At 32.6% G+C, this 27,614-nt stretch overlaps 7 protein-coding genes across 12 annotated transcripts in view; 3 read left to right on the top strand and 4 right to left on the bottom strand.

Annotated features, from left to right (window-relative positions):
* Window positions 1-2,485, top strand: part of LOC134828143 (uncharacterized) — a 117,702-nt gene extending 115,217 nt beyond the window's left edge. Inside the window, exon 32 of the mRNA XM_063841129.1 lies at window positions 1,502-2,485. Within this exon, the coding sequence (XP_063697199.1) occupies window positions 1,502-1,649 (148 nt within the window). The 3' untranslated portion in view covers window positions 1,650-2,485. The remainder of the gene's footprint in view (window positions 1-1,501) is intronic.
* Window positions 2,486-2,881: 396 nt separating this feature from the next.
* Window positions 2,882-4,961, bottom strand: LOC134838415 (uncharacterized). Its single transcript, XM_063853942.1, has 2 exons — window positions 3,351-4,961; window positions 2,882-3,294 (listed from the first exon to the last, which is right to left on the bottom strand). Exons 1-2 carry the CDS (start codon window positions 4,856-4,858, stop codon window positions 3,099-3,101), a joined length of 1,704 nt encoding a protein of 567 aa, XP_063710012.1. The 5' UTR covers window positions 4,859-4,961; the 3' UTR covers window positions 2,882-3,098.
* Window positions 4,962-5,150: 189 nt separating this feature from the next.
* On the bottom strand, window positions 5,151-6,720 carry LOC134831487 (mannose-1-phosphate guanyltransferase alpha). Its single transcript, XM_063845225.1, has 2 exons — window positions 6,533-6,720; window positions 5,151-6,476 (listed from the first exon to the last, which is right to left on the bottom strand). The coding sequence occupies exons 1-2, from the start codon at window positions 6,634-6,636 to the stop codon at window positions 5,291-5,293; spliced, it is 1,290 nt and encodes a 429-aa protein (XP_063701295.1). The 5' UTR covers window positions 6,637-6,720; the 3' UTR covers window positions 5,151-5,290.
* A 94-nt stretch (window positions 6,721-6,814) lies between these two features.
* Window positions 6,815-9,856, top strand: LOC134836580 (rRNA 2'-O-methyltransferase fibrillarin). Its single transcript, XM_063851776.1, has 6 exons — window positions 6,815-6,952; window positions 7,230-7,276; window positions 7,332-7,397; window positions 8,504-8,587; window positions 8,668-8,838; window positions 9,092-9,856. The coding sequence occupies exons 1-6, from the start codon at window positions 6,940-6,942 to the stop codon at window positions 9,674-9,676; spliced, it is 966 nt and encodes a 321-aa protein (XP_063707846.1). The 5' UTR covers window positions 6,815-6,939; the 3' UTR covers window positions 9,677-9,856.
* A 1,688-nt stretch (window positions 9,857-11,544) lies between these two features.
* LOC134836949 (serine/threonine-protein kinase 10) lies at window positions 11,545-23,874 on the bottom strand. Of its 6 annotated transcripts, XM_063852264.1 has the most exons (13): window positions 23,564-23,874; window positions 18,248-18,660; window positions 17,535-18,188; window positions 17,393-17,434; window positions 14,886-16,940; window positions 14,575-14,820; window positions 14,365-14,519; window positions 14,133-14,301; window positions 13,969-14,075; window positions 13,778-13,910; window positions 13,274-13,483; window positions 12,292-12,535; window positions 11,712-11,845 (listed from the first exon to the last, which is right to left on the bottom strand). In XM_063852264.1, the coding sequence occupies exons 2-12, from the start codon at window positions 18,569-18,571 to the stop codon at window positions 12,527-12,529; spliced, it is 4,104 nt and encodes a 1,367-aa protein (XP_063708334.1). In that variant the 5' UTR covers window positions 18,572-18,660; window positions 23,564-23,874; the 3' UTR covers window positions 11,712-11,845; window positions 12,292-12,526. The 6 variants fall into 6 exon arrangements, with proteins under 6 accessions (XP_063708343.1, XP_063708351.1, XP_063708334.1 ...); XM_063852240.1 differs by having other exon boundaries at window positions 12,292-13,483; XM_063852249.1 differs by lacking the exon at window positions 23,564-23,874 and adding an exon at window positions 20,031-20,111 and having other exon boundaries at window positions 12,292-13,483.
* A 73-nt stretch (window positions 23,875-23,947) lies between these two features.
* Window positions 23,948-25,576, top strand: LOC134827281 (retinoblastoma-binding protein 5 homolog). The gene is made up of 2 exons (XM_063839865.1): window positions 23,948-24,089; window positions 24,154-25,576. Exons 1-2 carry the CDS (start codon window positions 24,009-24,011, stop codon window positions 25,513-25,515), a joined length of 1,443 nt encoding a protein of 480 aa, XP_063695935.1. The 5' UTR covers window positions 23,948-24,008; the 3' UTR covers window positions 25,516-25,576.
* On the bottom strand, window positions 25,548-27,601 carry LOC134827273 (dnaJ homolog subfamily C member 11). The gene is made up of 4 exons (XM_063839857.1): window positions 27,432-27,601; window positions 26,460-27,349; window positions 25,854-26,406; window positions 25,548-25,799 (listed from the first exon to the last, which is right to left on the bottom strand). Exons 1-4 carry the CDS (start codon window positions 27,507-27,509, stop codon window positions 25,623-25,625), a joined length of 1,698 nt encoding a protein of 565 aa, XP_063695927.1. The 5' UTR covers window positions 27,510-27,601; the 3' UTR covers window positions 25,548-25,622.
* Between the last annotated feature and the right edge of the window lie 13 nt (window positions 27,602-27,614).

Raw genomic sequence — 27,614 nt, 5'->3', positions numbered from 1 at the left:
ATTTAAAAAAGTATAAAATATTACTAACATTGCCTTTAATTTTTTTAAGATTTTTTTTTTCACGTTTAAAATAAATAATTATTCATTAGATTCTAACTTTTTGGCACAAAAGTGAAAAAAAATAATAATTATCTTTAAAAAATTACATTAAAAGATAATTAATTATTAAAAACAAGGAAAAGGAATTGTGACTATTACAAAAGTACAGTTAATAGTAAAAATACAGTTGCATCACATTAATCAACTTCACACAATAAAAAATGCAAAACACATAATGAAACAATGTGTTAACCAATCACAATAGTTGCTTCAATAGAAAAAAAAATATACAAATATAATAATTTTAATAAACTTAAAAAAAAAACAAACATTATTAATGGATATTTTGTACAAAAATTGCAAATATAATAAAATTTTAAAAAAATGATACTAAAATTTTTAATAAAATAAATTATTAAAAATGCTTCAACACGCTGTAAAAATATTTAATTAAAAAAAATAATAAATTTAAACAAAATAATCAACAATAATATTTAAATAAATTTCAAAAAAATAATATAACATCACAAGTATTAAAAGAAAAGATATTTGGAGATTTTTCTTTATTTTTTTTTTTAAATTATTTAAATTCAAAATTTTATTTTTTAAACTTTTTACTAAATTAAAGATTTTTGAAATTTATTAAAAAATAAATTAGATTTTTATTTAAAAAAATATAAATATTTAATATTACGAATTTATTTTTTTATAATTTTGAATATTTAATTTAAATTTTGAATATTTATTACGGAGAAAAAAAAATGGAATAAATTTTTTTTGTGCTATATTGAAAATATTAATTTTTTTATAAAAATTAAAATTTTCAACGTTTGTAAAAATATTTTAAATCAAAAATAATTTTTTTTTTTATGTAAATTTAATAAAGATTTTTTTTTTTTCAAATTAAATAATTTTTTTTAACAAGAATGAATTACTTTATAAAAAAAAATCTCCAAATAAACTTTTCGCTCCAACAATTACACAAGGGGCTTATAAATGTTTAAACAAAATTTTTTTTTTCTAATCCACTTTCAGTGTCTCATTTTCTAAATCAACCCGTTACGATTAAACCACGTAACCCGAACTAGATGTGTGTGTTTTATATTTGCAATGTCAAAATATCTAAAAACAAAAAAATCACAAAAATAATCACAAAATCATGGAGTCAAAAAAATCATTCATCTCATTGATTGAGAATGGTTTCGTAATAATTTTTTTTTTGTAATGGCTTAGAATGTTTTTTAAAAGTAATGTTTATTATTATTATTGTTAATTGGTGTATCTAATGCATTTTAATTGCTAAATTAGAAGGTATTTATAATGAAAAATGCCCAAAAATGAAAAAAGAGAGAAAATTAAAATTTTGCACTGTATTTTTCCGACTGTATAGTGGTACGAGTCCAATCTTTCCGCATGCCAACATATTAGAATCGAATGACGAACTGGTCCAACAAATTTGCAGAAAGTCGCTGAGTGGTCAATCAACGCCATCCGGCATGCAGACGCCATCACGCAAGGGCTCCGTCGAACCAACGTTACAACGAACATCCGCATCTACATCGCGCGGCACGACGCCCGCCAGCGAAAAACGAGCGCCATTTAGATTGTAAAGAAAAAAATTTGCAAGACAACAAAAAAATGATATAATGATAAAAAATTATATACAAAACATTAAAAGACTAACCACCATTACATTAAACGCTTAACAAAACAAAAAAAAAGAAGAAAATTAAAAAACACACACGACGAAAGAAGCAGAAAGAGGCAACAGATCGATTATAATTTCTATTTATTATTTATAAGTTTGTTAATAATTAATATTTAAAAAAAACGAAACGGAGGCAGGATAAAAAAAAAGTTGTAAGATATTCAAAAAAATAATATTCGAATCCAGTGAGAAAAAAAATCGTAACTAGACAACAACAAAAAAAAAACAATTAAAGCTAAGTACTAAAAAAAGACTTTACTAACACAAAGAGAAACCTCATAAAAAAAATATTTACGGAAAAAGTAACAGATTTACCGCAACAATATTACCATTCAAAAAAATTAGGATTACTCATAATAGGGCCCTTTTTAGAACATCTTTCGCCAGGGATTTCTATAAATCGACTCTATTTTGACATTTCCCCCAAAAAAAATTTCAAGAATTTGACTCTACTTGTACAAGAGATAATCGCCAGTTTTTCTTGTATAATTCAGAATCGAATCGCGAAGAAAATTGTATATGAGACCATATATAAAGAAAAATATTTATATTTAATTAAAAAAAAGTCATTTAATTTTTTTTTTTCGTTTTTTGACAGTCTATTAGAAGATGTAATTAATAAAATAATTAATAAGAAAATGTTTTATATTGTAATAATTATAAAAAAAATTGTTTGTAAAAATATTAAAGAGTTAAAATTTTTTTTTTTGTTTTTGATCATGTCGTTGCTTAAATAAAATTTTGTTTGAAAAAAAATTTGTGTAAAATATTTATTTTTTTGTTTGTTTAATGATATAAATATTTTTATAAAAAAAAAACGAATATGATCAAAATACAAACTGCTAACTAAAAAAAAACTAACTAATCAAGTTATCTTCATTTTTTTTAATAAAAAAAATCATAAAATCACAAAAAAAAATATATAATAAAAAAAATCGCGTTTGAAGAATTAATATGTGATTTTAAGTCATTATAATAAAATTAAAAATTAATTAATGATTAACTTTAATGGAGTAAGATAAAATTAATAATTAATGAAAAAAAAGCAAACACAAAAAAAGTTATGTATTAACAAATTTTTGCTTAATAAAATTTCCTAAAAATGTTAATATAAAAAAATTGGTTTGTATCTATTTTTTTTTTTAATTAAAAAAATTAGATTTTGAGGTAAGTTTTGTTATATTTATTCAATAAATATTTATTTATTTATTTTTTTTTTTTTTGAGATTTTGTAAATATCATTTAGAATTAATTTTTTAAAAAGTCAATTTTTGAACAAATTTTACAAAGTTAGAAGAAATTAATTGAAAATTATTTGAAATGAAGAAAATTTTTAAAGAAATTGAAAAAGTTAGAATTGCTCAAAAACAGGAATATTGAAAATTTCGTCGGAAATTTTGCGATTTGAGGATCGAACTGATGGCTTCATGGGTGTATTGGAGACATGTGACTCATCAGGATCTACTTCCATTGACTGAGGATCCGGTTGAAGAGCGAATTGACGTTCAATGGCATCAACTTGACGAAAAGTTTCGCTAATAACGTGTCTGAGAAAAAAGAAAAAGTTTAAAATTTATTATAAAAATTAAAATTTTAAACTTACTTCAAGAAAATTTCGTTCAAATGAAGACGTTTGGCAAGGAGATGCACGTGAATCGGATTAAAAAGTCGATTTTTCGAAGTTGTTTGTTTCAAATTTGCACCATTCGAAGGTTCAACAATCGAAATTTCATGACTTTCGTTCAAAATTTGATCGTTTGAAGCATTTTGATCCGTTTTTGGAGTGCTAGAGTGGTGAAAATCGTGAATTTTAGGACTTTTGGTAAGTTTTTGTTCCTTTGGCTTCGCTCCTGGCGACATGAACAAACTATTTTGGAGCAAACTCTCAGTAAAACTGCCTTGAATGAGTTTTTTGTCGTCTTCGCTCTCGTTAACTTGGCTTGACATCAACGAACTATTCATGTCGAATGATTGTTGAGCGCATTTCGGGTCGAAAAATGTCTTCTCGTCGTCTGTTTTGAAGGCAAACGAGCTACTTTTGTCTTTTTCCATGTCGCTAAAGTCCTTCGAAACAAACAAATCTGAGACTGAGTTGTCGGATTGCAAATTGAAGGAATTTTTCGTGAAACTTGTCTTCATTTCCGACGGCATTTGCTGTCCCAAGGGGATAATTGAGTCGTTGAACCATGAATTTTCCGGATTTTTCTGCGTTGCTGGAATAATCGTGTCACTGAATAGCTCTTCGGAGTACGGAGCGGAATACGGATCGAAGTCAGTTCGTGGCTTCTTTGGCGGAAATTGCGGAATTTGAGTAACTGCCTTGCGTTTTTCTTCACGTTCGCGTCTTTGAGCTTCCATTAAGGCCTTTGTGCGATCCATAATTTCCTGCAAACGATCAATAGTTTCGTTCAGATCGATTTGATACGGCGCTGCTTTGTCCTGATTGAACAAATTGATGCTTTGGTTCAAGAGTTCCTTGCAATTTTTGAACTTGTCACTGAGAGAAGTTTCCTCAAGAGCAACAATTGTTTGAGAATCATTAACGTTCGTCTCGGGATTTTTCGTTAAAACTCCTTTTTTGGACATTTTCGAGGATTTTGGCTTGAATCTCAATGGTTTGCACCAACGATGAGGTTTCATTTTGCGACCAGATTTCTTTTTCTGAGCCATTTGAGGAACAACGGAAACCTTTGAAGGCTCTCGAATGTTTTGCAATTGCGAAAGGACGTTCTGAATTGTCGCTTTAGTCGATCTCTCGTCAACTTTTTGACTCATTTCGCGTAATTCGGCTTCCAAAACTTGCGATTCGGCAGAACTGATGTCATTTTTCCGCAATCGAGCTTGAATTTGTCTCAAACGAGATTTCATCGCTGCCAAAGTTTGTTCGCGTTGGCGTTTCCGCAACTGAGTCTCGTCTTGACTCAAGGAGCTTCGAGTGTTGTAACGCTTTCCTTCGACGCTCAACGTCAATGGTTGCGAAGCACTTTTTCCCGGAAGACTCTCGCCCGTGAGGATTTCGTGTAATGTTTGGGCGTCATTACGATTTTCAATCTCAGTGCAGAAAGTAGCGTCGGAATCCATGATTTCTTGACTTTTTTCCTTCGAGAGCATTGTGAAAGTTGAATTTTTGAGTAAAATGTTGAAAATATTCGTCAAATAAGTCGTAAAATTGGGAAAAATTCAAGGAACGAAAAAAAATGGAAGCTTTTCTTGATTATCATTGACAGTTATTGAACTAACGGGATCTTAACCCTTTGGGACATTTTTTGTAAAAATTGGCTGTTACAAATTTATTTTATGATTTTTTGTCTCAAAAATAGAAAAAAATTGAACTTTAGAATGAATATTTATTTAATTTTAGGCCTAAAACTGGTCAAAAAATGACTTGTAAAAAAACAACAAATTTCAGTACAAATCCTCTTTATTCTTATATAAATTTTTTCAGACCAAAATATGTAAAAATTCTTTCTTTGGATATCGAAAAGTCGCATGTCTTCTTTTTCTCTCCTTCCATTCCTTTTTTCCACAACTTTTAACAAATTCTTATAAAATAATTTCATTTTTATAACTTCTCGTCAGTTCCTTGTGTGGCAAGACAATCGAATTCAGTAAAATCATCTCCGCAGAGACCGTAACCGAGTATCCCAAAATCGTAATTGACGGATTAAGTTTGCCTTCAGAGTTAAAAAGCGGCGGATTTTCCATTTTAGCAAAGGGCTTATTTGGATCTGGATCTGATGGAGTTCCCTCGACACGAGCCCATGCCCCAATTGTGCTTCCTTTGCCCACAATACTGTGCAAAATCAACGTATGATCTCGAATCACAGCGTTATCGAGGATAATTGACTCGCGAATTCGCACGCCAGGTCCGATAACGACACCTGCACTAATTGCAACATTTGGTCCAAGCACAGCTGTTGGATGCACTTGCGCCGTCGGATGAATGTAAACATCCGGGATAATCGTGCAAATGAGACTTCCATCGCCTTCGCCGTCATTTCGGGTGCCCGCATTCGTCAAACGTTCCGGATGAGTTTTCTTGTAAAGCTCCAAATAGTGACGATTCGAGTAAATTGCACTTCCCGCTGTCTTAACTTGCGACCACCAATTCGACACGGGCAAGGCATATAATTTTCCCGTGCCCGCCATGGGCGTCACAATATCAGTTTCGAGTTGAATGACCTCAGCTCCGTTATTGCCGTTCATGAATCCGCCGTAATTTTGTTGGCGCGCATAAAAAACGTTCGACATGTCTTGAAAAATCTCCGGCGAACACACGTAAACGCCGCAATTGATCAAAGTCGAGACATAACTATTCGGCTTTTCAACATAGTGCGTCACGGAGCCCGTATTTTTGTCTGTTACAAGACATCCGTAATGCACAGACTGCTGTTTCGTCGCTTCCGTACCCATAATTGTGATAATTCCGCCTTTTGCCATGTGAAAATTGTACAATTCTTCCAAAGGAAAGTCAGCACAAACATCTCCGTTCAGGATAAAAAAGGCCTGAGGATTTCCCGCACGAATTTGATCGCGAAAATGATGCATGCCGCCTGCAGTGCCCAGCGGAGTGAATTCCTGCAAGTATCTGATGTTCAAATCGTACAAATTTTGCATGTCAACGACGAATTGTTGGATCTGGGCAGTTGGATAGTATCCGATAATTAAAATTTCCTTCAAATCCGGGAGCTTTAGACATGCCTCGATGTGATGTTGGATCATGGGACGACTAAAAAATGGAAAATTCTTATCAGATTTTGATTGAAAAGGAAAAAAATTGCTTACCCGGCAACAGGAAACAAGGGTTTTGGCACGTCGAGAGACAAAGGACGAAATCGGGTGCCTTTCTGAGGACCTCCAATCAATATTACAGCTTTAATTAGAGACATGTTACACGTAAAACAGGAACTTTTTGATGACAAAACGCACGAGAAACAATTACGTGTCTTTTTTGTTTGTTTTGAAATTCATCAAAAAATTGAGACGAATGAAAGTGATAGAGGATAATGACTGGAATTTTTCAAAATCCACGTTACTCGCCTCAGTTATGACAGTGATAAACAGCGCCCCCTCGTTTGACATTTCAAGTTCCTCACGTGTTGAATTGTGCTGAGCTATATTTATTCGGCATTTTCTCCATAATTTACGGAATAATCTTTTAATTTTTTCACATTTCCAACTAAATCAGTGCAATGGGCAGACCAGGTAATAAAAGATTTTCCCAAAATACCATTAAAAAAGCATAAAATCGACAAATCAAACTTCTCCCGACATTGTTATGTCTCTCAGCGTGGTCAACACAATGCGCACATTAAAACAAATGCATTGCTTTTCTTCTTTGTACAAACTCAAATTTAACGCTCAAAACATAGAAAATGTTTGATTTGTCGAGATTTTATGGAAAATATGTAAAAATCCTTATGAATAAAGGACTTTTTTCTAACCTCAATTACATTTTTCATCATTTCTGTGTTTCTTTCAGATTTCAGAGGACGCTCATCAGGAGGCGGAGGTCGAGGAGGCGGCGGAGTAAGTTTTTCTGAACAATTTCAACAATAAGCATCGACTAATGAATCATTTTTAGGGCCGCGGAGGCTTTGGCGGAGGAAGAGGAGGCTCCGGAGGGCGAGGAGGATTTAAACCTGGCGGCGTAAGTTTTCTCAAAAAGCATTTTTATTCCTTCATTAACTTATAACTTTTGCTAAATTTTTTTGATTTGATATAAAAAATTTTTTAATACTTAGGCCGCTCCAAATGAAACTCAATAGTTTTGTCCAAAATTTTTGAAATAAAAATGGGGGGGGGCAAAAAAAATAAAAAATTTTGAAATACTTTTTTTCATACAAAATGCCAAATTTCTAAAAAATTTTGGATCTTTGATTAATATTTTTGTTATTTTGAGTTTTTTACATTGATAAATATTTGTGTATTAAAAATTGATTAAAAAACACTTTAATTAAAGTTAAAAAAATTAATATCATAAAAATAACTGCCAATTTTTTTTTTTTTTTAATGTTGAAACGATTTTGAATACAAAAACTACTAAAAATTGAAAAATTTTCTTGAAAATTTGTTGAAAAATTATGAAAATACACCAAAAATCGTTAATTTTTGATGATATTTTTAACTTTTTTTTTTATTTTGCCCCATCGGATTTTCGAATATAAAATGGGGCATCGGACAAAACTATAGAGTTTCATTTGGAGCGGCATTAATTTGAAGTACATAAAACTAAACAAACTGAATTAACGAAAAGATATTCCCATTTTCAAACATTTTGAACATTTTTGAACATATTGAAAAATTTTAATATGTTAAAATTTAATATTTTATTACGGTATATTTAATTTGTACATTCAAATAAAATTTATCAATAGTTATTAATTTTTACGTATTTTTTTTACGTTTTTTTTACGTATTTTATTTTTTTTTTTTTTTGAACCAAAAAAATGTACATTCAAATAAAATTTATCAATAGTTATTAATTTTTACGTATTTTTTTACGTTTTTTTTACGTATTTTTTACGTATTTTATTTTTTTTTTTTTTTTGAACCAAAAAAATGTACATTCAAATAAAATTTATCAATAGTTATTAATTTTTACGTTTTTTTTACGTATTTTTTACGTATTTTATTTTATTTATTTATTTTTTTTTTTTTTTGAACCAAAAAAATAAGTAATCTACAAAATTTTAAGCTCCTCGCAAACTCATTCTAAAATGATGAACATTTTTCAACAAATTCTTTCATTTACAGGGCCGAGGAGGCGGCGGCGGAGGATTCCGCGGAGGAAGAGGAGCTCCCGGCGGAGGCAGAGGAAGAGGAGGCCCCGGAGGACGAGTAAGTTTGAACAAACACGTCGATTTTGTAGAAAAATTTCACAAAAATTTTTTTCTTCGATTTTTCATTATTTTTTATAGGGAGGTCGAGGAGGCGGAAAACCCGGCGGTTTTAAAGGAGGAAAGACAGTTGTAATCGAACCTCATCGTCACGAAGGTATTTTCATTGCTCGTGGAAAAGAAGATGCTTTAGTTACATTGAATTTGGTTCCCGGATCTGAAGTTTATGGCGAGAAACGTATTTCAGTCGAGGTAAAAAAAAATTTTTTAAAACAAATATTTTTTTTTGTCAAATTTTGAATGATGAAACGCGTAGGGGTACAGAAGTAGTAAAATGTGACTACACAAATAGTTATTGCATTGGAGATGCGGATGCCTGAGGCAATGCCCATCTTCGATTTGACTATTTGTACAATCAGCGCACACTGACATCAAATATCTCATAAAAAAAAAACAAAATTTTAAATTTTTTCGTTGAATACAAAAATTTTTAAATATATTTTAGACTGATGGCGAAAAGAAAGAATACCGCGTATGGAATCCATTCAGATCAAAGTTGGCAGCTGCTGTTTTAGGCGGAGTTGACAAAATTCACATGCCTCCCGGATCGAAAGTTCTCTATTTGGGCGCTGCATCAGGAACAACTGTATCTCACGTTGCTGATGTCGTTGGACCTGAAGGTTTAGTTTATGCCGTCGAATTCTCTCACAGATCGGGACGTGATTTAATTAACGTTGCAAAGAAACGAACGAACATCATCCCCATCATCGAAGATGCTCGTCATCCACACAAATACCGTATGTTAGTCGGTATGGTTGATACGATTTTCGCTGACGTTGCTCAACCCGATCAAGCACGTATCGTTAGTTTGAATGCACAGAACTTCTTGAAGAATGGCGGGCATTTCGTTATTTCCATCAAGGCGTCGTGTATCGACTCGACAGCTCAACCTGAAGCTGTATTCGCTGCTGAAGTGAAGAAATTGCAAGAAGATAAACTTAAACCACAAGAACAGATCACGTTGGAGCCATACGAAAGAGATCACGCCGTCGTTGTTGGCGTATTTAGACCGCCTCCAAAGAATGCTTAGAAATTGACGTGTATGAATGAAAATTTATAATTTTAGAATTAAGACTTCATTTTAGCAGAGATATAAGTTACAAAATACCTCGACAGTAAAAAAAACAAATTGCAATTTCTGGCCTTCATTGTCATCCGTTATTATTTTTTTTTTTCAAGAATTTAACAAAAAGAAATATTTTTACAAATATTACAAATACAACTTGAAACCATATAGATTTAAGATTGTTCCAAAAAATAAACATTGGAAGCATTTAAAATTTTTATTTTCAATCCAATAATAAATCGGAATAAGGCTCAATTCGATAAACTTAAAAAATTCATTTTCACGGCGATACCCATTTTTTAATATTAAAAAAAAAACAAAAAACTTTTTGATTTTTTTTTAATTATTTCATCAATATTTTATTTACATAGCGTTGTTGTTTCTCATAATGATATCAATTCATAAGTTTTGTTTTTATTTCATCATTTAGTTGGCATTTTTGATTCTTTTAAAGTTTGTTCATTTGAGAGATAAGAAGAAATGAATACAAATTCAAAGGTTGTTATATGAAATAACTTTACAACTCACCGTCAATTTCTTGCAAATCTCTCAAACAAATTCTCATTTCTACCGTATTTTTTCATTATCTTTTCATTCAAGTAATCAGTTCTTGAGCAATGATCTAAAAAATGTTTCCTTTTCTTTTTTTATACTTTTATTAATATATATGTTTATTTCTATATAATATTTTCTTGGATAAGCACTATTTGTGTTTCAGTTCTATACATTTCCTTCTTATTCAACTGTAGGTTTCTAAAAATACTTTATTTTCGATCAGTTTCAATTCTTTTCGTTTCGTTCCTTCACTAACTTAACTTTACAAATGTTGATTTTGTTATTTCTTTATTTTATTTATATAAATATTAAAAGGGGATTTTACACATTTTTATTAAAATATTGATTTAGGTACGTCTAGAGATGAGAATGATTATGATAATAAAAAGGGAGTTGGCATTTATTACTTTTTTCTTCATTTTTTGGAAGATTATCTGCTCACAATTAGTTTCATTTTTTAATTATATAGGTATATTTGTTTAATATTTATAAATATTTTTTTCTTTATTAAAATGTTACAAATTTCACTACAATTTTCGCATGATTTGTTAGTATTTTTTTTATTAAATCACAATCTTGATAATCATTAAATTTTTAATCATTCTTTTAATTTCTTATTTTTTTCATTTTAATATTGCGAATAAAATAAATTTTAAATGTAATTTTAAAAAAATGCCAACAAAAATTTTTATTTTTTATTGTTTTGAAGAATATAAATGCACAGTGTGAATTCACTAACAAATAACAAGTGTTTCAAGTAAATGATTAAAAACAATTTGTTAGTAAATATTAAAATAAAGTATTATAAAGTTAAATTATTATTAATTTTTTATACATATTATTTTTATGGCAATCAATTGTTTTATTTTTTCGGTATTTTATTATTATTTTTATAAAGGGAAACCTTCGTATATAAGTTAAAACGGAAGTATTATACATAAAAATTGTTTAAAAGTAATATTATTTATAAATTGCAATAAAGTTGATAATTAATATTTTTTTTAAAAACTTCATAAATAACTTGATTGATTTAAATTTAAGGTTTTCGTTCATTAATGATAACTGTAACTTTTTAATACTTTTCTAACAATTTTGCTAAAAGGCTAAGGAAAATATAAAAGAAAATTTTCATTGGTCTATAATTATTAAAATAATATTTTTCAATAGTAATGTTGACGTTCGCATCGTCAAATAGAATTACTAATAATAGTAATAAAATAAACTTATAATTTTAATGTTTTTTTTTCTTTAGATATTTACAAAAAGCATTTTTTGACGTCATTTACAAAGCAAAGAAAAACATATTTTATTATAAATTTTTGTTTTCATAACAATGTTTTTTCAAATATGTATCGAATATATATGAATTTTTGTTATCTTAGCTTACACTCATTGTCCGATAAAAAAACACTAACCTTCTGAATACTTGTCAGAATAGGATGATAAGCTGCTACGCGTTGAGCCAGATGTAAATTCTGCGGATTGTGATTGCGTGAGAGGAGAAATGCTGAGTGTCATTGAGCCGCCATACAGTGTTTCCATTTCTTCAATTTGCTGCAAAAAAGTCTCCTCCAATTTCTGAAATTTTTTTTTTTTTTGGTTGAAAAAAAAATTGTTAATTTTTTGCATAAGAAAAGGAATAGAAGCAAATAAAACATATGAACTAATATCCCAACAAGGAAGAAAATATATTAAAAGCCCTCTATTTTTAAGTCGAACTTATAATTGAAGAACCTGAAACCCAATTTTAAGAATTAAATCTTAAAATTTATAACAGAGTAAAAAATTTCCCCATTTTAATCTTAAATTCATCAAACATTAGTATTTTTAGTATCCAAACTATTAAATTAGTATTTTTAGTTTAAAAATCATTCAAAATATAAATAAAAAATCAAAATCATGCAACTTAAAAACAAGTCAACAATACAAGACAAAACAAAAACATTAGACGGGACTCTAAAACGAAACATAAAATTATCATAAAAATGCTTTGATTTAATGCTAAATTTATAATTTCAACGAACCTGTGTTCAAAATTTTGTGTTTTGTTCGGATTGTTGTTCAATCACATCATAACTACCGTTCATCTACTTAAAATTTTGTGTCCCAATATTTGTTTTTTTTTTAACCATTCACCAAATGTTCATTTACTTGTTTTTGTGTGTGTGTTTTAATGGTTTAATTTGTTTATTTCAAAAAGGATTTAAGGGAAAAACTACTAATTATTAAATAAATTCATGCTAAAATTCTACAAATCAATCAAAAAAACTTAAATTTTAATGTTATTATCAACTAAAGCAACGGGATTTGGAAAAATTATAACAAATGTACAACAGAAGTTTGCCTCAAAAGTGTGATTTAAGCCGCCGAGTCTCCATTTTCGTAAAGATTCTCTGAAGATTTGGTCAAATCAAGTTTACCATTTTTGACGTTCAAAGAAACTCGAGGAATGGTAAATGTCGCGTATGCTTCAAGATCGCCCGTAAAACTTGTTGAATTTCGAACGTTTCCTTTTACGGGAGATTCATTTGGACTACTCGCGATACTGTAGAGCGATCGTGCAGGAGTAATTCCAATGTTTTCGGATTTTGCGTTACTATTGCGATACTTGTCGAACAAAGATGTCAAAGGAGGTTTGTTTAATTTTGCTCTGACAGGAATGTAACGCGTTTCTGGCACGGAATTTTGTCGCAAATTTTGATTCGGTTGCATCGACATGAAAGCTCTGCCTGCTGAGCCTCCAATTTTGGTCGATGTTTTTTTACCCTCATTCAAAACATCTTCAGATTTGCGTCGAAATTGAACACCGTTTTCTGAGAAAAAGTATTTTGTAACTTTATTTCCCGACGTTTTAGAAGGTTTTTCCGTTTCCGCATTTTCTTCGGATTCTTCAAGAACCGAATCGCACGAAGCTGCGAGAGATATTTTGTGATTAGAGCCCGGGGTTGTGGGAACACTGCGACTTAAATCGGGAACAGAGGCATGAATGTTGTGCTTTTGACGCACAGGGAGCGTAAGGAAAGTGCGAGATTTGGAAAGACCCAAAAATCCTCCGTGTAACTTAAGTGCACGCATATTCAGTGTGTTATTTGTTCGGCTACGCAAATCGCGCAATTCAGGCGGCACAACAAATTCACCTTCGAATTCACTGCGATCACAGGGCCCATATTTCGCCTCGAAATCGTCTACCATTGCGAAGATTTCGTTCTCAATGCGCTGCAAAATTTTTGAAGAAATGTTTGTTTTTCGTTATGAAAGAAGAGAGAAATGAGGATTTTAGTTTGGAATGCAATAAAAAAAGGTTCAAAATGTTAGTTTCGTGCAATAGTTGCAAATATTTGTGTTACTTTGTTATCGTTATTAGTATATTACTCTAAAAATTAATACTCTATTAATAATGCGCGTCATAAGTACTAAACTGTTATTAATTATCGTAAATTCAAGTAAAGTGCAATGGTGCATTATATTAATTATTTTGAAGAAACTCGTCCCAAAATTAAATTTTCTTACCTGTTTGCGTGGCAAAAGTTGCGATTTCCATTCACGCAACTCTTTTTGCAACGTTTCATCGCATTGTCGTAACTTTGATGTCTCATGTTCAAGCAGAGCCTTTCGTTTTTCATTTTGAAGTTGCTCCAATTCCCTATAAAAGTCACAATTTCTTTAAAAACGTCTTAAAAATCAATCATAAATGATCTTACCTAATTGTTGTGTCACAATTTGCACGAACTTCCTCTAGCTGTTTCATGTGTTTAGTTTCGAATCTTTGTTGTTCCTGATTGTAACGTTTCTTTTCTTGCTCATGGAACTAAAAAAAGAAAAAATTGTCAATTTTTTTTTTAATTTTGTCATAAAAAAAAAATACCCTCTTTAACTTCTCTCGTTCAGCTTCCGGATCAGAAATCATCGAAATTCTCAAGGATTCTCTAAACATCATATCACGCGCTTTGCGTTCTGCTCGAATACGTTTTGGTAATGCTCGTCTTTCAATCGCTTGTCTTTTTAATAAATCTTCTTCCTTTCGTTGTAACATTCTAAAAAAGTAAATGATTTTTATAAAAAAATTGTTGAAATCGAAAAAAAAAATTAAAATTTACCGTTTAATTTGATCTAATTCCTTCTCATGTCGAATGATCATTTGTGATCTTTGCATGAAACATATGTCTTTAACATGACGTTTGCCTAATTGATGTTTTTCGTGAATTTGTTTCTCTTCCAATTCCCATAACATTGCTTCACGAGTTCGCATAGCCTAAATAATCAATCTTTAAAAACTGATGTTTGTTATTTAAAGATAAATAACTTACGGTTTGCTTCTGTTGTAGATATCCTTTGTCAGTAGCTGCCAACTTTTCGCGATAAATTTCGCTAATACGACGCAGTGCTAATTCATGATTTTCAGACAACGATGCCAAAAATGCTTTTTCACGTTCTTCATGCTCGTTTTCCATCAAAATCTTTCGTTTTCGGAACTCATCTTTGCGTTTGTCTTTTGGTAAAAGGTCAATTTCTTGCTTGAGCAAACGAATTTCTTGTTTCAAACTGTCACGGAACTGAAATTTGTTTAAAAATATGTTAAAATTTTTGAATGAAATTTTATATTAAATGAGATTATTACCATTTTAAGTTCTCTTTCTTGTTCAGCACGAATCTTTTTGGAGGTATTACGAAGCTCAGCTTCTTGTTGTTGCTCGTACTTTTCGACAGTTTGACGATGTTGGCGTGCTAAAACTTCCATATCAGCATCATAAGTTCGTTCTAAAGCAATTCTCTCTTGTTCAAACTTCTTTTCTTGATTTTCCTTTGCAACTGTTTCCTTCGATTTCAAATCAAGGAATTGTTTCTTTTCTTGCTTTTGCAACAATTTGAGTTCGCGTAACTCTTGTTTGCGCAAAATGTGATCTTCGTAAAGCGTGTTATTTTCCTCGTCATCGTAAATGACTTTGCTCGTTGTTGTCGTAACCTGAACGCCATCAATTTCAAACTTTCTCGTCCTTTTACGTGTCTTTTTCCGCAAATTAGCCAAATCCATCTCTTTTTTCGTGTTCGGCGACATTATTTTATTCTTGTCAGAAACGTTGTTTGTTGTTGGAGCAACAGGTTCAAGAGGTTTTCGTCGCAATTGAACGGGCTCTTCTTCAGGTTCGCGATTACTATCATGACTAGCTGTTGTCGCGATACTCTCAACATCGCTTCGATCTAGTTTGGCAATTATTACGGGCGGCGTGTGAGTTGAACGAACAGATCCACATTCGCTGTGATTTCGTGAATCCATTGAGCCAACAGATGAATCGGGAGAGTTGCGTTTTCCATTTTTCTTGTTGTTGTTCACGATTATACTGACATCGTCGGAAATTATTTGACCATTTGCGATCTTATTGCTTGTTTTCTCGTTGAGATTTGACTCTGTGATCTGCAATGGAGATGAAGGGGCATTTGAAGAATCCTTAACTTTGACTTCTTCTTCGCCGAGTGTTACGACAGAAACATGACTAGTGTCGAAAAGAGTCTTTGACAAACGATTTGGGCAAACATTGTCGGGTTCTTCTTCATTGCGCGACGGAATCTCATCGCCTTCTTCGTGAATTGTCAATTCAGTGTCGACAAATCCAGGACTCACGATCAATACTTCGCTTTCATCGAGTTTTCTTCCCTTTTGAGGAGTTTCAGGCAAAATTATCTTTCCGCCTGAATATTTATTGCTCGGGCTTGAATTTCGCGAAGAAATTGTTTCTTGATCGTCATCCGTATCTTTGTTGCTGCTCTGATCGTTCGTCGATACGATAACAATATCATTTCCGAAGCCCGGTGGCGGTTCAGGCAATATCGAATTGTCGCAAATAACGGGAGGATGACTCGTAATGACAGTAACTTGATTGCCTGCGGCATTTGCTGCGAGAGAATTTATGGAGGGATTTGCACTTTCTGAATTATCCGAGTTTACGGTAATTGTTGAGGTATTTAGCGTCTTGTTCGTAAATGATGGCGAATCTCTTTCCGAAGGTATACGTTGACGCCCTTCGTACGAATAGCTGCGATTGATTTCGGGCTTCGTTTCGTGTTCTGACGCGGAAATACTGTTTGATTTGATGAGCGATTTCTCTTTCTGTGAATTGCGCGCCAAATCTTTGTTAAGTCGTTGTTCGAGCAAATCGTCATTCGATACGCTGCGTTCAATTTTTGGTGTGCATGGTTTTTGCGTGATAACAGCAGGCGGCGGAGGAGGAGCAGGCGCAGCTTCTTTCTTCGGAGAGGGAGCTTTTGGAGCTTCGTCTTTTTTGCGTTCTGACTCAGACTTATCACTCGACGTTGTCGATGTCGACGAAGAAATCATCGATGGGGGACGAGGCGCAGGTCCTTTTTCCTTACGATGAACAACTTTCGATGATTTCTCCGTCACTTCGACGCCATTTTCCGCTACAATTTCTAACTCTTTATCTCGACGCTTTTTAACTGGTTCATTAACTAAATTAACATTATTTTCACTATTACTGGATTTGTCATCTGACGACACTTTTGATGGTAATTTGTTGGGAGCTGCGGGAGATGGAGATGCTTCTTTCGAAGAAGGTAATTTTGATGATGGCAAATCTGCAGCTTTTTCCGTATCTTGACTTTGTACAGATGACGAGTCATCGTCCAAGTCGAGGGGAAGCGTTGAACTGCGGTGTTCCTATAATACGAAAACAAAAGAAAAGCATATTAAAAATGTGCAAATATCAATTTCAATAAATCCAAAACAAGCAAAATCAAAAATTATGACACGAAAATGAAAAAATACATGCCGTGAAAATTATGAAAATGATACTGAATGATACAACTTTTTAAAAATAGCTATAAAATGAAAACAGAAATCACTCTCTTATTTGAGAGTTTCAAAATGAACATAAAAAATAACTTTAAATCTATTTTATTAACATTTAATGCCAGACTAGATCTTTTTTATGTAATTTTTATACATATTTCAGCATTCTTGCGTAAAACTCTCTCTAAAAGGTAAAAACGAGAGTTTTTAAAAAAACTTTAAGAACAAAATAATGCAACAACGTTAAAAAACTTTTTGTTTTAACTAACAAGAGATCCTTTTCTGTTCTAAAAAATGCGCTAGTCTGACAACTTACCAACCCTTTGGTATAATGAACGTCGTTTTGCTTGTCGTTTTGCCTTCTATTAAAGCGGCATGTGTTAAAAATTTTTATTGAAAAGTGTGTTAGTACACGGCGAAATGACAAATTTCGTTAAAAAAAAATATGCGAGAAATTCTTACCTCAGTTTCGTCATCGACAACTTCCTCTTCGACGACATCAGCCTTATACTCGAGCAACAAATCGATAATTGGTTTCGGATCGAGTGCTCTATTGATGAACGCAAGTTTCTGCAACTCTTCAGATTCAGGGCGCGTTGTTGGATCTTTGACGAGTGCTTTTGCAAGGAACTCATTGAACTCTTTGGACCATTTTGATGGTTGATCCAATTTAGGCGGATCACTCTTTTGGATTTTGAGCAATACGCGCATTGGAGACATTTCACTGTTAGGCGGCTCCATTTGTGCGAATTCGATCAGTGTGATGCCCAACGACCAAATATCGACTTTATAATCGTACGGATTGTCGCGGAACGTTTCACATAACACGAGTTCAGGCGCCATCCAATATGGCGTGCCTATAAAAGTGTCGTGTTTTTGCATTGTATGCTTATTTTTGGCTGAAACACCAAAATCTGCTAATTTCACGCCGCCACTCATCGTCAACAGAACATTGCCAGCTTTCAAATCGCGATGAATCACTTTGTTGCGATGTAAATGACTTAATCCAGCACACATATGCTTGCAAACATACGCAATTTGCGGCTCTGTTAGAGGTTTTTCCAATTCAACCATAATACTATCTAAGGCACCGCCGTCACAGTATTCGATTAGCATCTACAAAATAACGGAAAATAAGTTATTTTTTGAAAAAGTGTGAAAATACATGTACTTACCCATAACTTATCATCTATCGAAAATGCTTCATAAAGTTCAACAATATTCTCATGTTTAATCTCAGATAAAATATCTATTTCTACCATGTGATCGCTCAAGTTTTCCTCGTCTTCCAACGTACACATTTTCGCCGCTGCAAGTCGTTGAGTCTCTTTGTTCTGTGCCTTATACACTTTACCAAAGGCACCATCCCCCAATTCCCCAATCATTTCCCAAAAGTCTGTTGGATTCGTATCCATTCGTACATTATTGTACAATCGTTTTTTCTTCGCCTCCCCGCTTCCGAGATGGAAGACTTTCTTCAAGTTGTTCAAAAATGACATTTTTACGCGTTGCAGTAAACTCTCTTGTAATAAATCTACGTGATGATATCCTTAATTAGTCTGAAGGCAATCATCCTTCCATATTATGACTGAAAAATGAAAAGAAGAATAAAAAATTTTTACTTTTTTTTTTTCGAAAAAAATGTGTTAAAATGACATCAAAGGTGCTCCAAATATTGAACGATTTGTCATACTTTCGAATCATAATGACCAATATTTATATTTTTTTTTTAATATTTTAAACATTTAAAAGTTACAAGACAAAAAGAAAGTGCATTTAATAGTAAATTCTTGATAATTTCTTCACATTTTTTTTTTGTGTTTAAATTACTACTTTCCATAAAAATGAAATATTTCTGACTGTTTGTTGAGTAATCACAAGCTTAGCTCAGCTTTTGTTGTTGTGTTAAAATGTTAAACACAAGTTTTTCCCCTGTGTTCATGATGCAATTCAACCAGAAGTTTTTTTTCTTGTATTTCTTGAAAAAATTAAAAAATACATAGCACAGAAAAAAAGACGTGCACTTATCTCATTAAATATCTGATGTTAGTCTACGCTGTTAGAGAAAAGCGTTTTATTAAAATTATTGTAATAATAATTAATATGTTACGAAGTCTCTTGACGTATTCGTTCGTACAGTTGTTAGAATTAAAAATTGTATGTTTTGTTCGTAATTAACATTGAGCTTGCTTGAAATCCACTCGAAGTTGAATTTATAGACAGTCCAATGGAAGAAAAGTGTTTGATAAATTATCGTCAACATGCATGAATGACATTTTTTTGATTAACGTAATTGAGAGTGTGAACTTTTGAACTATTTCGCGTCGAATTAAGACCCCGATTGAGAGAAAATTTTCAATGTCGCGACATTTTTGAGTTTAAATCATGTTGATTTGGTATCAATTTTACGAAAAAAGTATCCATTTTAGTTAAATTAATCGCAAACACTCACATGATCACTTATAAATAACACAAAATAATTACAAAATATTGTCAACAGTGCAGAGCAACAGAGGCACGTTACACTAAGTATTGAAAAATTGTATCTGTGATAATAAAGTGTGATCATAAATTGTTTCGTTATCAACACAGCACGAAAAAAAATAGTGTTGGTAGTAAAATAAATTGTAAATTTTAATCAGCGAACGTCTAAATGTTCGTCTCAAGAGTTGAAAACACGAATTTGATTGACTTTTTTCGTTCGTTCTCGATAAGAAAGACGCACTTTGTTTTGCTCTATCACAAAAAGTGTCTTCTCATATCCGAATCCGGCACATGTTTCCCATCTTTCTTTGAGTGCAATATCATTTTTTTTTGTTTTTCAAAGACAATATCACACAAATTTATTTTTCTCACACACCCAATTATTTGTACGAACATATTTTACGAAGTAAATAACAAAATGATTTTGAACGATTTGATTGCAAAAACTTTTCATTAAGCGTGCTAATTATTTACCTCATGCTATTTTTGTATTTTTATTTGTTTTATTGTTACACATGGAACACTTAACTCGTTCATTCATCATTTGTGTCGCTTACTCAACATACAAGTGCCTCAGAAATAGACGACGATGCGATAACGACTGATGCAGCAAAAAAAAAACACAAAACATGTTATATTCAACGATTTAGCGAAGAGAGAGATTATGATATCACCGAAGACTGTTCAGTTCGTGTATGCGATAATATCGTCTGTAATATTCTGAAGTTGTGCTTCTGGTTGAGTCACGCACGAGAAAAATTGTGACGAAATTCTGTTCTGATGATGTCATCATTCATATTTTGATAAGAATTTAAAGGATTGGTATCCAAAAAGAAATCATCAATCATTATTGAGCTTAAAATAACGAAATATATATCGAAAAATGTGCAAAAAAACACTTATCGAAGCTTGAAATTGAAGTGAAATAAATATATAGATATTTTTTTTTTTTTTGTTAAAAATAAGAATTTGAAAAAATTGCATCCTCTTAAACAAAATTTAACTTTTGGTACTTAATTATAAAATTCTAATTTGAGACTTGAAAAATGCCAAAATTTACCAAAAGTTATGACATTGATTTCGTAAAACTAAAATTTTTAATCTTTCAGAGTTCAATAAAAAGCCTTTCTAAAATTTAGTTTGATTTTTTTTTTCATATCTTTCACAAAAAAAAAATATATTTTATTTTTCACTTCTCGCATCATATTTCAAGCGCGAAACAAGTTTCTTCACTGTTCAAGAAAAAAGAAAAGAAGTCTTAATTGCCTTCTTTTATAGATTTTTTATTGATATTTTTGACCAAATATTTGCCGAGCCTTATCTTCGTTACTACTTCTGTCGTTAAAAGTAGTTTCGTAGCTTTTTCGTGCAGATGATGAGGTCTTTAATTTCTTACATCATCATCATCATCAACAAATAAAAAATCTTTTTGTTATCAAATAGCCCTTGATTTTTTTTTTCCAACTATAATAATAAATAATTCAATTAGCATCGGAATTGCTTGCCGAAATCCTTGTAACGCTAACGAGATTACAGTCGAATTGAACACAACTAAAGTTGTTAAGAAAAGAGTATCACATGAGTTGACACTCGATAAATTGATTCAATTAATAACAAAAAAATATCATTTTTATCAGTTTTGTTTTCAATAACTTGATTTGTATCGAACAGGTAGATTAGATTAAATATTTGTGACATTTTTGTTCAATGAGAGGTTTTTTTTGATGGAAAAATTCGCTCAATTTATAATTTCTCTCGTCTCGTCTTTCTCCACAAACATGATAAAAACCGATTACTTTCACATAAACGCGTCAATTCCGCATTCAATTTCAACGCAGAAAACCTAAATATGGCTTAATTCTGCAATATCTTGATTTTGCTGCAATAAAACGTTTACACAAACAAACGAGAGATTTGATACTTTAATCGCTTGAATATTTTTCAAATACAAAATCAATGACAATTTTTTTTTTGGGTTTTAGCAGGTTCATGTGAAAAAACTGCTGAAGTCTTTTTTAAATTTTAATGGGACAACAAGTGCACAACATACAAAATGTTGTAAATTGACCTCTTTTCAAACGAAAATGATGATTTTACGATATTTCTCCATGTGAGTCGTTGTCGATGATGACGTTGCAAGAGGAAGTGCTAATAAGCAAAGCATGCTGGACAATTTCCAATTGTTGTATTGACTTGTGATGCATAATTTGACGCCATTTCGTAATTGCATTTAAATCACTTCCAGATTTTAATTTTTTTTTCTTTTGGCAAAAATTGTGTTCAAGGTTATTGGGCGGAAGAACAGACTACAGCAGGTACGAAAAACCAAAAGGCATCAGACAGTCGAAAATTATTAAAATGTTAAAACAAAACAAAATATTTCTATTCATTAAAGAAACATTTTTTTATTTCTTAGGACAAAAGAAAACATGGGGACTTGTCTCAAGAATAAATTGTGGTTATTTAAATAATTTTTTTTTTTTTGACAGAAGATTTGCCTACAAGTCAAATAGAGAAATGCATTGCAATGCACTTGAAACTTAAGTAAGTTGAAAACATGCATGTGAAAGAGAGAGACAGATTGATACCGAGAAGATGCAGGTAAGTTTTTAAAAATCAAGCGAGTGTCTTGCAATAAAATTAAATTATAGGTATTTTGAAGGGATTTTGCGAAAAAATTATGTTTTTAGATGGAAGTATGTCAGTATACAAACTTGATAAAATAAAATATCTTGAAATTATGATCATTGAAGATTTGGTAAGAAATGCAAACATTCTTTTTTCAAAATTTTCGTTTTTTTATATACTTAGTTTTTCAAACAAAAAAGTTTCAAAAACCTTTTTTTCAAAAAAACAAAATTTTTTTTCAAAAATTTTCAAACTTGAACAAACATATTCAAGGTACTTTTTTTCTTATTTTCCTATAATAAACTGTTCATTGCGATAATAGTAGGTATCAAACTAATGTTATGATGCTCATATTATGATGCTACACATGAGCGTTTTTTAAGAAGAAAGAGAAAAGAGGAAATTGTCATAAAGATTTCCAGTTTTTTTTTTTACTATTTTTGCCTTAAAATCTTGTTTTCTTTCTCTTTCTACACATCATCGACATCATGATGATCGTCATAATCAACGAAACAAAGTAACTTGATGGATGACCACGAACGTTTAATTTCAAAGAATATTCGATAAATATTTAGATGGAAAGAATTTGCAGCACCCTATTCATTCATTCATTGAATCAGCAGCTTTTCGGTGTGTGCATAAAAATTTTCACTTCTTTCCAGTTCACTAACTTGTTCTCCGTCTTAACTCTCACAATGTGTGAAATGAAAAAAAATCAGTTTGGATTATCTAACAGCCTGATTGAGAGGAGTTTCTGAATTATTTTTCGCTTAACGGGAAACGTTTGATGCATAAATGCAGTTATCATGTGCTTTGCCTTTCTCTACTTTGCATGCCATGTAATAATAATAGTAACAACCTTGAAAAGTTTTCGATAAATTTAAATTTTTTTTTGCATAAAAAATATTTATCATAAATTTTAATGCAAAAAAAGAGACGGCGACGCATCAAACAGGCACCGCGATTAAATTTTTTGTACAAAATAAAAATATTATGTACGACACACGTCAATTTTTTTTTTTTTTTGTAAAAATGTGTATTTAGTAGTAGAAGGTGTGGGGCTTCTTTTTCTTGACGTTCTTCTACAGTGTTGTACTTTGTTTGTTGACCTTGGAAAGAACCGACAACGAAGACGACAAAGACTTGGGCGGATGACGAGATTCGAATATTCTTCCTCGATTGTTGCGTTGACGTCGTTTCGTTAAAAAATCGACAAATGAATCACGGAATTTGGCAACGAAAAAAATAAACGTGTAATTTTTCAGCACATTTCTAAGTAATAGAAGTATAGACTCGTAATGATGGGAGGAGGCACCATGTCTAATTCGGTGAATTACGAATTTTACGTGGAAATGCAATTTCCGGATAGTTTTTCGCACCTTTATCCATGTTATCCAGCATATCGGAGATGTTTACTGCATTTTTATCACATTTATTTCACAATTTTTCACACTCTTTGCTGCTTTTTTAGCAAATATCAAAATTGTACGCACAAGAAATTATTTTTTTTATCAAAATGGTTCTACACTTTAATTGGCAGCTATTATTTCGAAATTTGCGACGTTTTACGGGACAAAGCACTTGAAACGCGCGCTGCGACGACACACGGTTCGTTTTTTACTGTTTTTCCGTATTTTTTTCAGTGCTTTTAGGCAGTTTTTCCCTATTTTCTTTCACGATTTTTCACTGAATTGTTATTATTTTTGCTAATAGCTATTTGCTAATTCAACTTTTTGAACTGTCAAACGTCTTATCACGTTCATTCGTCTCGCGAAGCATTATTGTTTTGGAAGCTTCTTTTCAAGAATTATCCAAAAAAAAACAATGAATCTCGAGCTGTTAGAGAGTTTTGGACAAAATTACCCTCAAGAATTTGATTCGAGTTTGGATTCTATTTCATTGGCGGTATGTTAACATTTGAACTTAAATTAAAAAACCAAAAAAGTCAACAACTTCCCTCCTTTTTCAGATAACTTGCCAATTCAATAAATACGGGACTCTTTTGGCTGTCGGATGCAATGATGGGCGCATCGTAATTTGGGATTTTCTTACGCGAGGCATTGCGAAAATCATTTCGGCGCACGTTCATCCCGTTTGTAGTTTAAGTTGGTCTCGGAACGGGCATAAACTTCTTTCCGCATCAACTGACAACAACGTTTGCATCTGGGATGTTTTGTCGGGCGAATGTGATCACAAATATCGCTTTCCATCCGCTGTATTGAAAGTTCAATTCCATCCACGAAAAGATTCAATGTTCCTCGTTTGTCCCATGAAATATGCTGCTGTGCTCGTCGAAGTCGGAAAGAAACACGAAATATTGCCTGTCGAACAAACAGATGGAGATTTGAACATCGTTGCATCATTCGACAGAAGAGGCGAATATATTTACACGGGAAATGCGAAAGGAAGGATTTTAGTGTTGGAATTGAAAACACTCGAGATTAAAGCAAGTTTCAAGTGTCACAGTACAGCAGTAAAAAGTATCGAGTTTGCGAGACGCGGAGATGCATTTCTCGTTAATACAGGCGATCGCGTAATTCGCGTGTACGATTCGAAGGAAGTTGTTGCATGCGGAAAAGATGGCGAACCTGAACCAATTCAAAAGTTGCAAGATCTCGTCAATAAAACGACATGGAAGAAATGTTGTTTTTCCGGCGATGGAGAGTACATTTGCGCAGGAAGTGCTCGACAACACGCTTTATACGTTTGGGAAAAATCTGTTGGAAATCTCGTCAAAATCTTGCATGGTACGAAAGGCGAATTATTGCTCGATGTCGTTTGGCATCCTGTTCGCCCTATAATTTGTTCCATCAGTTCAGGACTCGTTTCTGTTTGGGCGCAAAATCAAGTCGAAAATTGGTCAGCATTTGCTCCGGATTTCAAAGAGCTCGACGAAAACGTCGAATACGAGGAACGTGAATCTGAATTTGATATCGATGACGAGGATAAATCTGTTGATTTGTCAGCTGACAAACGCGACGACGAAGAAGTTGAAGTTGATGTAACGGGAGTTGAACCCATTGCGGCATTTTGCAGTTCTGACGAAGAGTTTGAAGATCAAAAGGCACTTCAATTCTTGCCAATTGCGCCTGAAGTTGAAGATCCTGAAGAGAATTGGGGAGGCGTTGGACAAGAAAATGGCGAAATGAACAATTCTTTGGAAAAACGAGAATCCGAAGGAGATGAAGGAAGTTCGAAAAAACGAAAAACAAGCATTTATGATATAAAATTGTCAGATGCTCCGACAGATGATGTTCATCCATTGTTGCAAAGTAAGACGAATAAAGAGAAGACAAACAAACAAAAAGGAGCAGGCAGACCACGAAAATAACAATAACCGTTTTAATTAGTTTTTAAGTCAAAAAAATACATTTTTTTTTTATAACCGATAATTTTTCTCTCTCTATATATTTGCAATTTTCTACAATAAATTGGCAGTTATCGCATATTGTTCGTCGTCGTCGTCGTCGAAACAGGTGTCAATCCATGTTTGGGCAGTCGAATGTCATCTTTGTCGTCAAACGTGATTGAATACGTATTTTCCTTATATTTATACTCGATTTTCAGAGACTTCATTTCACCCATGCACGGATCATAAAATCCAGGTAAATCGCACTGAAATAGTTTTTTCATGAAAATTCCTCCAAATATCAAAATAAAATTACTTACCTTGCTCGATTTGTGTAATACTAATCGAGAATCCTTTACCATACACTGTAACGGCACTTTAACGTCAATAACTTCTTCGCTTTCGTCTTCTTCATTTGTCGTATTTATCATTTTATCTGATTTTCCGTAAAATGCAGAAACAATTATTAGACCTTTCTTTTTTTCTTCTTCGATGATGATACGATCGTATGTCGCCGACATCAAACTGATTGCTGTTTCCGCTTCTTTTCGCTTTTCGATAACGCGAAGTTTGTTCGTTTCCTTTGCCTTTTCGATTTTTCTCTGTTTCTTCTCGTCGTTCATGGGATCAATGATTGCCTTCTTGATAACAAAAAATGCAACTAAAGGAGTAACAGTGGCATAAAATACAGCAGCGGGAATTATTTCTTCACTCAAGTGAATGGGGAAAATGTACGATTGCTTGGAACGAATTAGTTTGAGCTTCAGCGTAACGCCTTGAGGAACACTTAAACTCACGGCAGCATAAACAGAACTATATTTTGTAATTTTCTTTTCAGCGCCATATTCCGTGGAGAAACCCAATGTACTGATTCTGTAAAGAAAAGATATTTTTAAATCAATATTTCATTGAAATTCGATACGTACTTGACAAAAGTTCTCAATTTAGCTTCATACTCTTGAAACTCATGGGTGTACGAAAATGAGGCAAAAGAATAAGGAACGCCGATTGAAAGTGTTGTGCTCCAATTGTATTTTTCGTTTCGATGTGCGACAGTTGTTTCCATTGACGAGTTTTGTAAGCCCGCGTTATATGTCAAATATCCAACAGTATGTTGATCCAAACGAACTCCCAATGTTCCCACAATTCCCGGCAAAATATCATGCCCATTAATGACAGTCGTTAATCCTCCCGTACAAAAAACACTTTGTGACAAGTCTCGAAAACCCTTAAATCCGATTGCGGGTCGACTTCCTGCACTCAGATCCATCGATAACCATCCTTTATTCACGAATCGACGCCCTGTAATGACAAAAACTCCTGTTCCAACTCCTTTTGCCATATTTAGTGTTGTCGAGAGCTCCGCGGTATTTCGTGTTGTTAACGGGCATTCGATCGATTGTGATACTTGCATGCCCGAAACTTCAATTGTCGGAAAGAACGAGTCACTGAACTCATCATCGTACTTGTTGAAGATATCTGTGGCATTAACTCGCACAGTTATCGTTCCATGCGGATTCGTTTGCTGTTGTAATCTGCGTTCTTCGCGTTCGCGACGCAAACGTTCAAACTCCTCACGTAACTCGGCGGGAGTTTTTTGTCTCTCGACAATTTCCCATCCTTCTGTTGCGAGACCTTTGTGCCCCAAATTATCGTAAATTACACGAGAATGAGGATCCGACAACACTTCGTACGCTTTCTTGATGCGATTAAAGAGAATTTCAGCATTCTTCTTGTCTTCGGGGTTCTGATGCTTGTCTGGATGAAATTGTCGCGAAAAATTACGATATGCTTGATTGATCTCCTCTGCCGATGCCTGTAAGTTAGAAAATTAACGAAAAGGAAATAAAATAATTAGAACGTGTGTTCGAAAGTTTGCATAACACGAAATCACTCACTTCTCGTGAGACATTCAATGTCCCATAGTAATCGTCAAAGTTATGGAGATCTTCGAACTCTTCGTCATCGTCACTCATCTTTCGTCAGTTTCAGTTACTTTTCAACGTGGAAAAACAAGAATTTCCGAGAAAAATTTTCCGAAAAACAATTCTACTGCACAATTAACCGGCAAATGTCATTCG

This window comes from Culicoides brevitarsis, chromosome 1, assembly GCF_036172545.1.
Source record: "Culicoides brevitarsis isolate CSIRO-B50_1 chromosome 1, AGI_CSIRO_Cbre_v1, whole genome shotgun sequence".
Lineage (NCBI taxonomy): Eukaryota > Metazoa > Arthropoda > Insecta > Diptera > Ceratopogonidae > Culicoides > Culicoides brevitarsis.
The sequence above is the reverse complement of the archived record's forward strand: the minus strand, read 5'-3'. Positions and strand labels throughout refer to the sequence as shown.

Bases quoted from the DNA above. Each gene is read 5' to 3' on its own strand.
- LOC134827281 (XM_063839865.1), top strand. From the start codon at position 24,009: ATGAATCTCGAGCTGTTAGAGAGTTTTGGACAAAATTACCCTCAAGAA. The intron at 24,090-24,153 runs GTATGTTAACAT...CTCCTTTTTCAG, and splicing joins TGGATTCTATTTCATTGGCG to ATAACTTGCCAATTCAATAA.
- LOC134831487 (XM_063845225.1), bottom strand. From the start codon at position 6,636: ATGTCTCTAATTAAAGCTGTAATATTGATTGGAGGTCCTCAGAAAGGC. The intron at 6,477-6,532 runs GTAAGCAATTTT...TCCATTTTTTAG, and splicing joins CCCTTGTTTCCTGTTGCCGG to TCGTCCCATGATCCAACATC.
- LOC134836949 (XM_063852240.1), bottom strand. From the start codon at position 18,571: ATGTCATTTTTGAACAACTTGAAGAAAGTCTTCCATCTCGGAAGCGGG. The intron at 18,189-18,247 runs GTAAGTACATGT...GTTATTTTGTAG, and splicing joins CGATAGATGATAAGTTATGG to ATGCTAATCGAATACTGTGA. The intron at 14,076-14,132 runs GTATTTTTTTTT...TTCTTTTTTTAG, and splicing joins AACGAGAGAAGTTAAAGAGG to TTCCATGAGCAAGAAAAGAA.
- LOC134838415 (XM_063853942.1), bottom strand. From the start codon at position 4,858: ATGCTCTCGAAGGAAAAAAGTCAAGAAATCATGGATTCCGACGCTACT. The intron at 3,295-3,350 runs GTAAGTTTAAAA...CTTTTTTCTCAG, and splicing joins TTGAACGAAATTTTCTTGAA to ACACGTTATTAGCGAAACTT.
- LOC134836580 (XM_063851776.1), top strand. The intron at 7,277-7,331 runs GTAAGTTTTTCT...AATCATTTTTAG, and splicing joins GAGGTCGAGGAGGCGGCGGA to GGCCGCGGAGGCTTTGGCGG. The intron at 8,839-9,091 runs GTAAAAAAAAAT...AATATATTTTAG, and splicing joins AGAAACGTATTTCAGTCGAG to ACTGATGGCGAAAAGAAAGA.
- LOC134827273 (XM_063839857.1), bottom strand. From the start codon at position 27,509: ATGAGTGACGATGACGAAGAGTTCGAAGATCTCCATAACTTTGACGAT. The intron at 27,350-27,431 runs GTGAGTGATTTC...TCTAACTTACAG, and splicing joins CATTGAATGTCTCACGAGAA to GCATCGGCAGAGGAGATCAA. The intron at 26,407-26,459 runs GTACGTATCGAA...TTTTCTTTACAG, and splicing joins AAATTGAGAACTTTTGTCAA to AATCAGTACATTGGGTTTCT.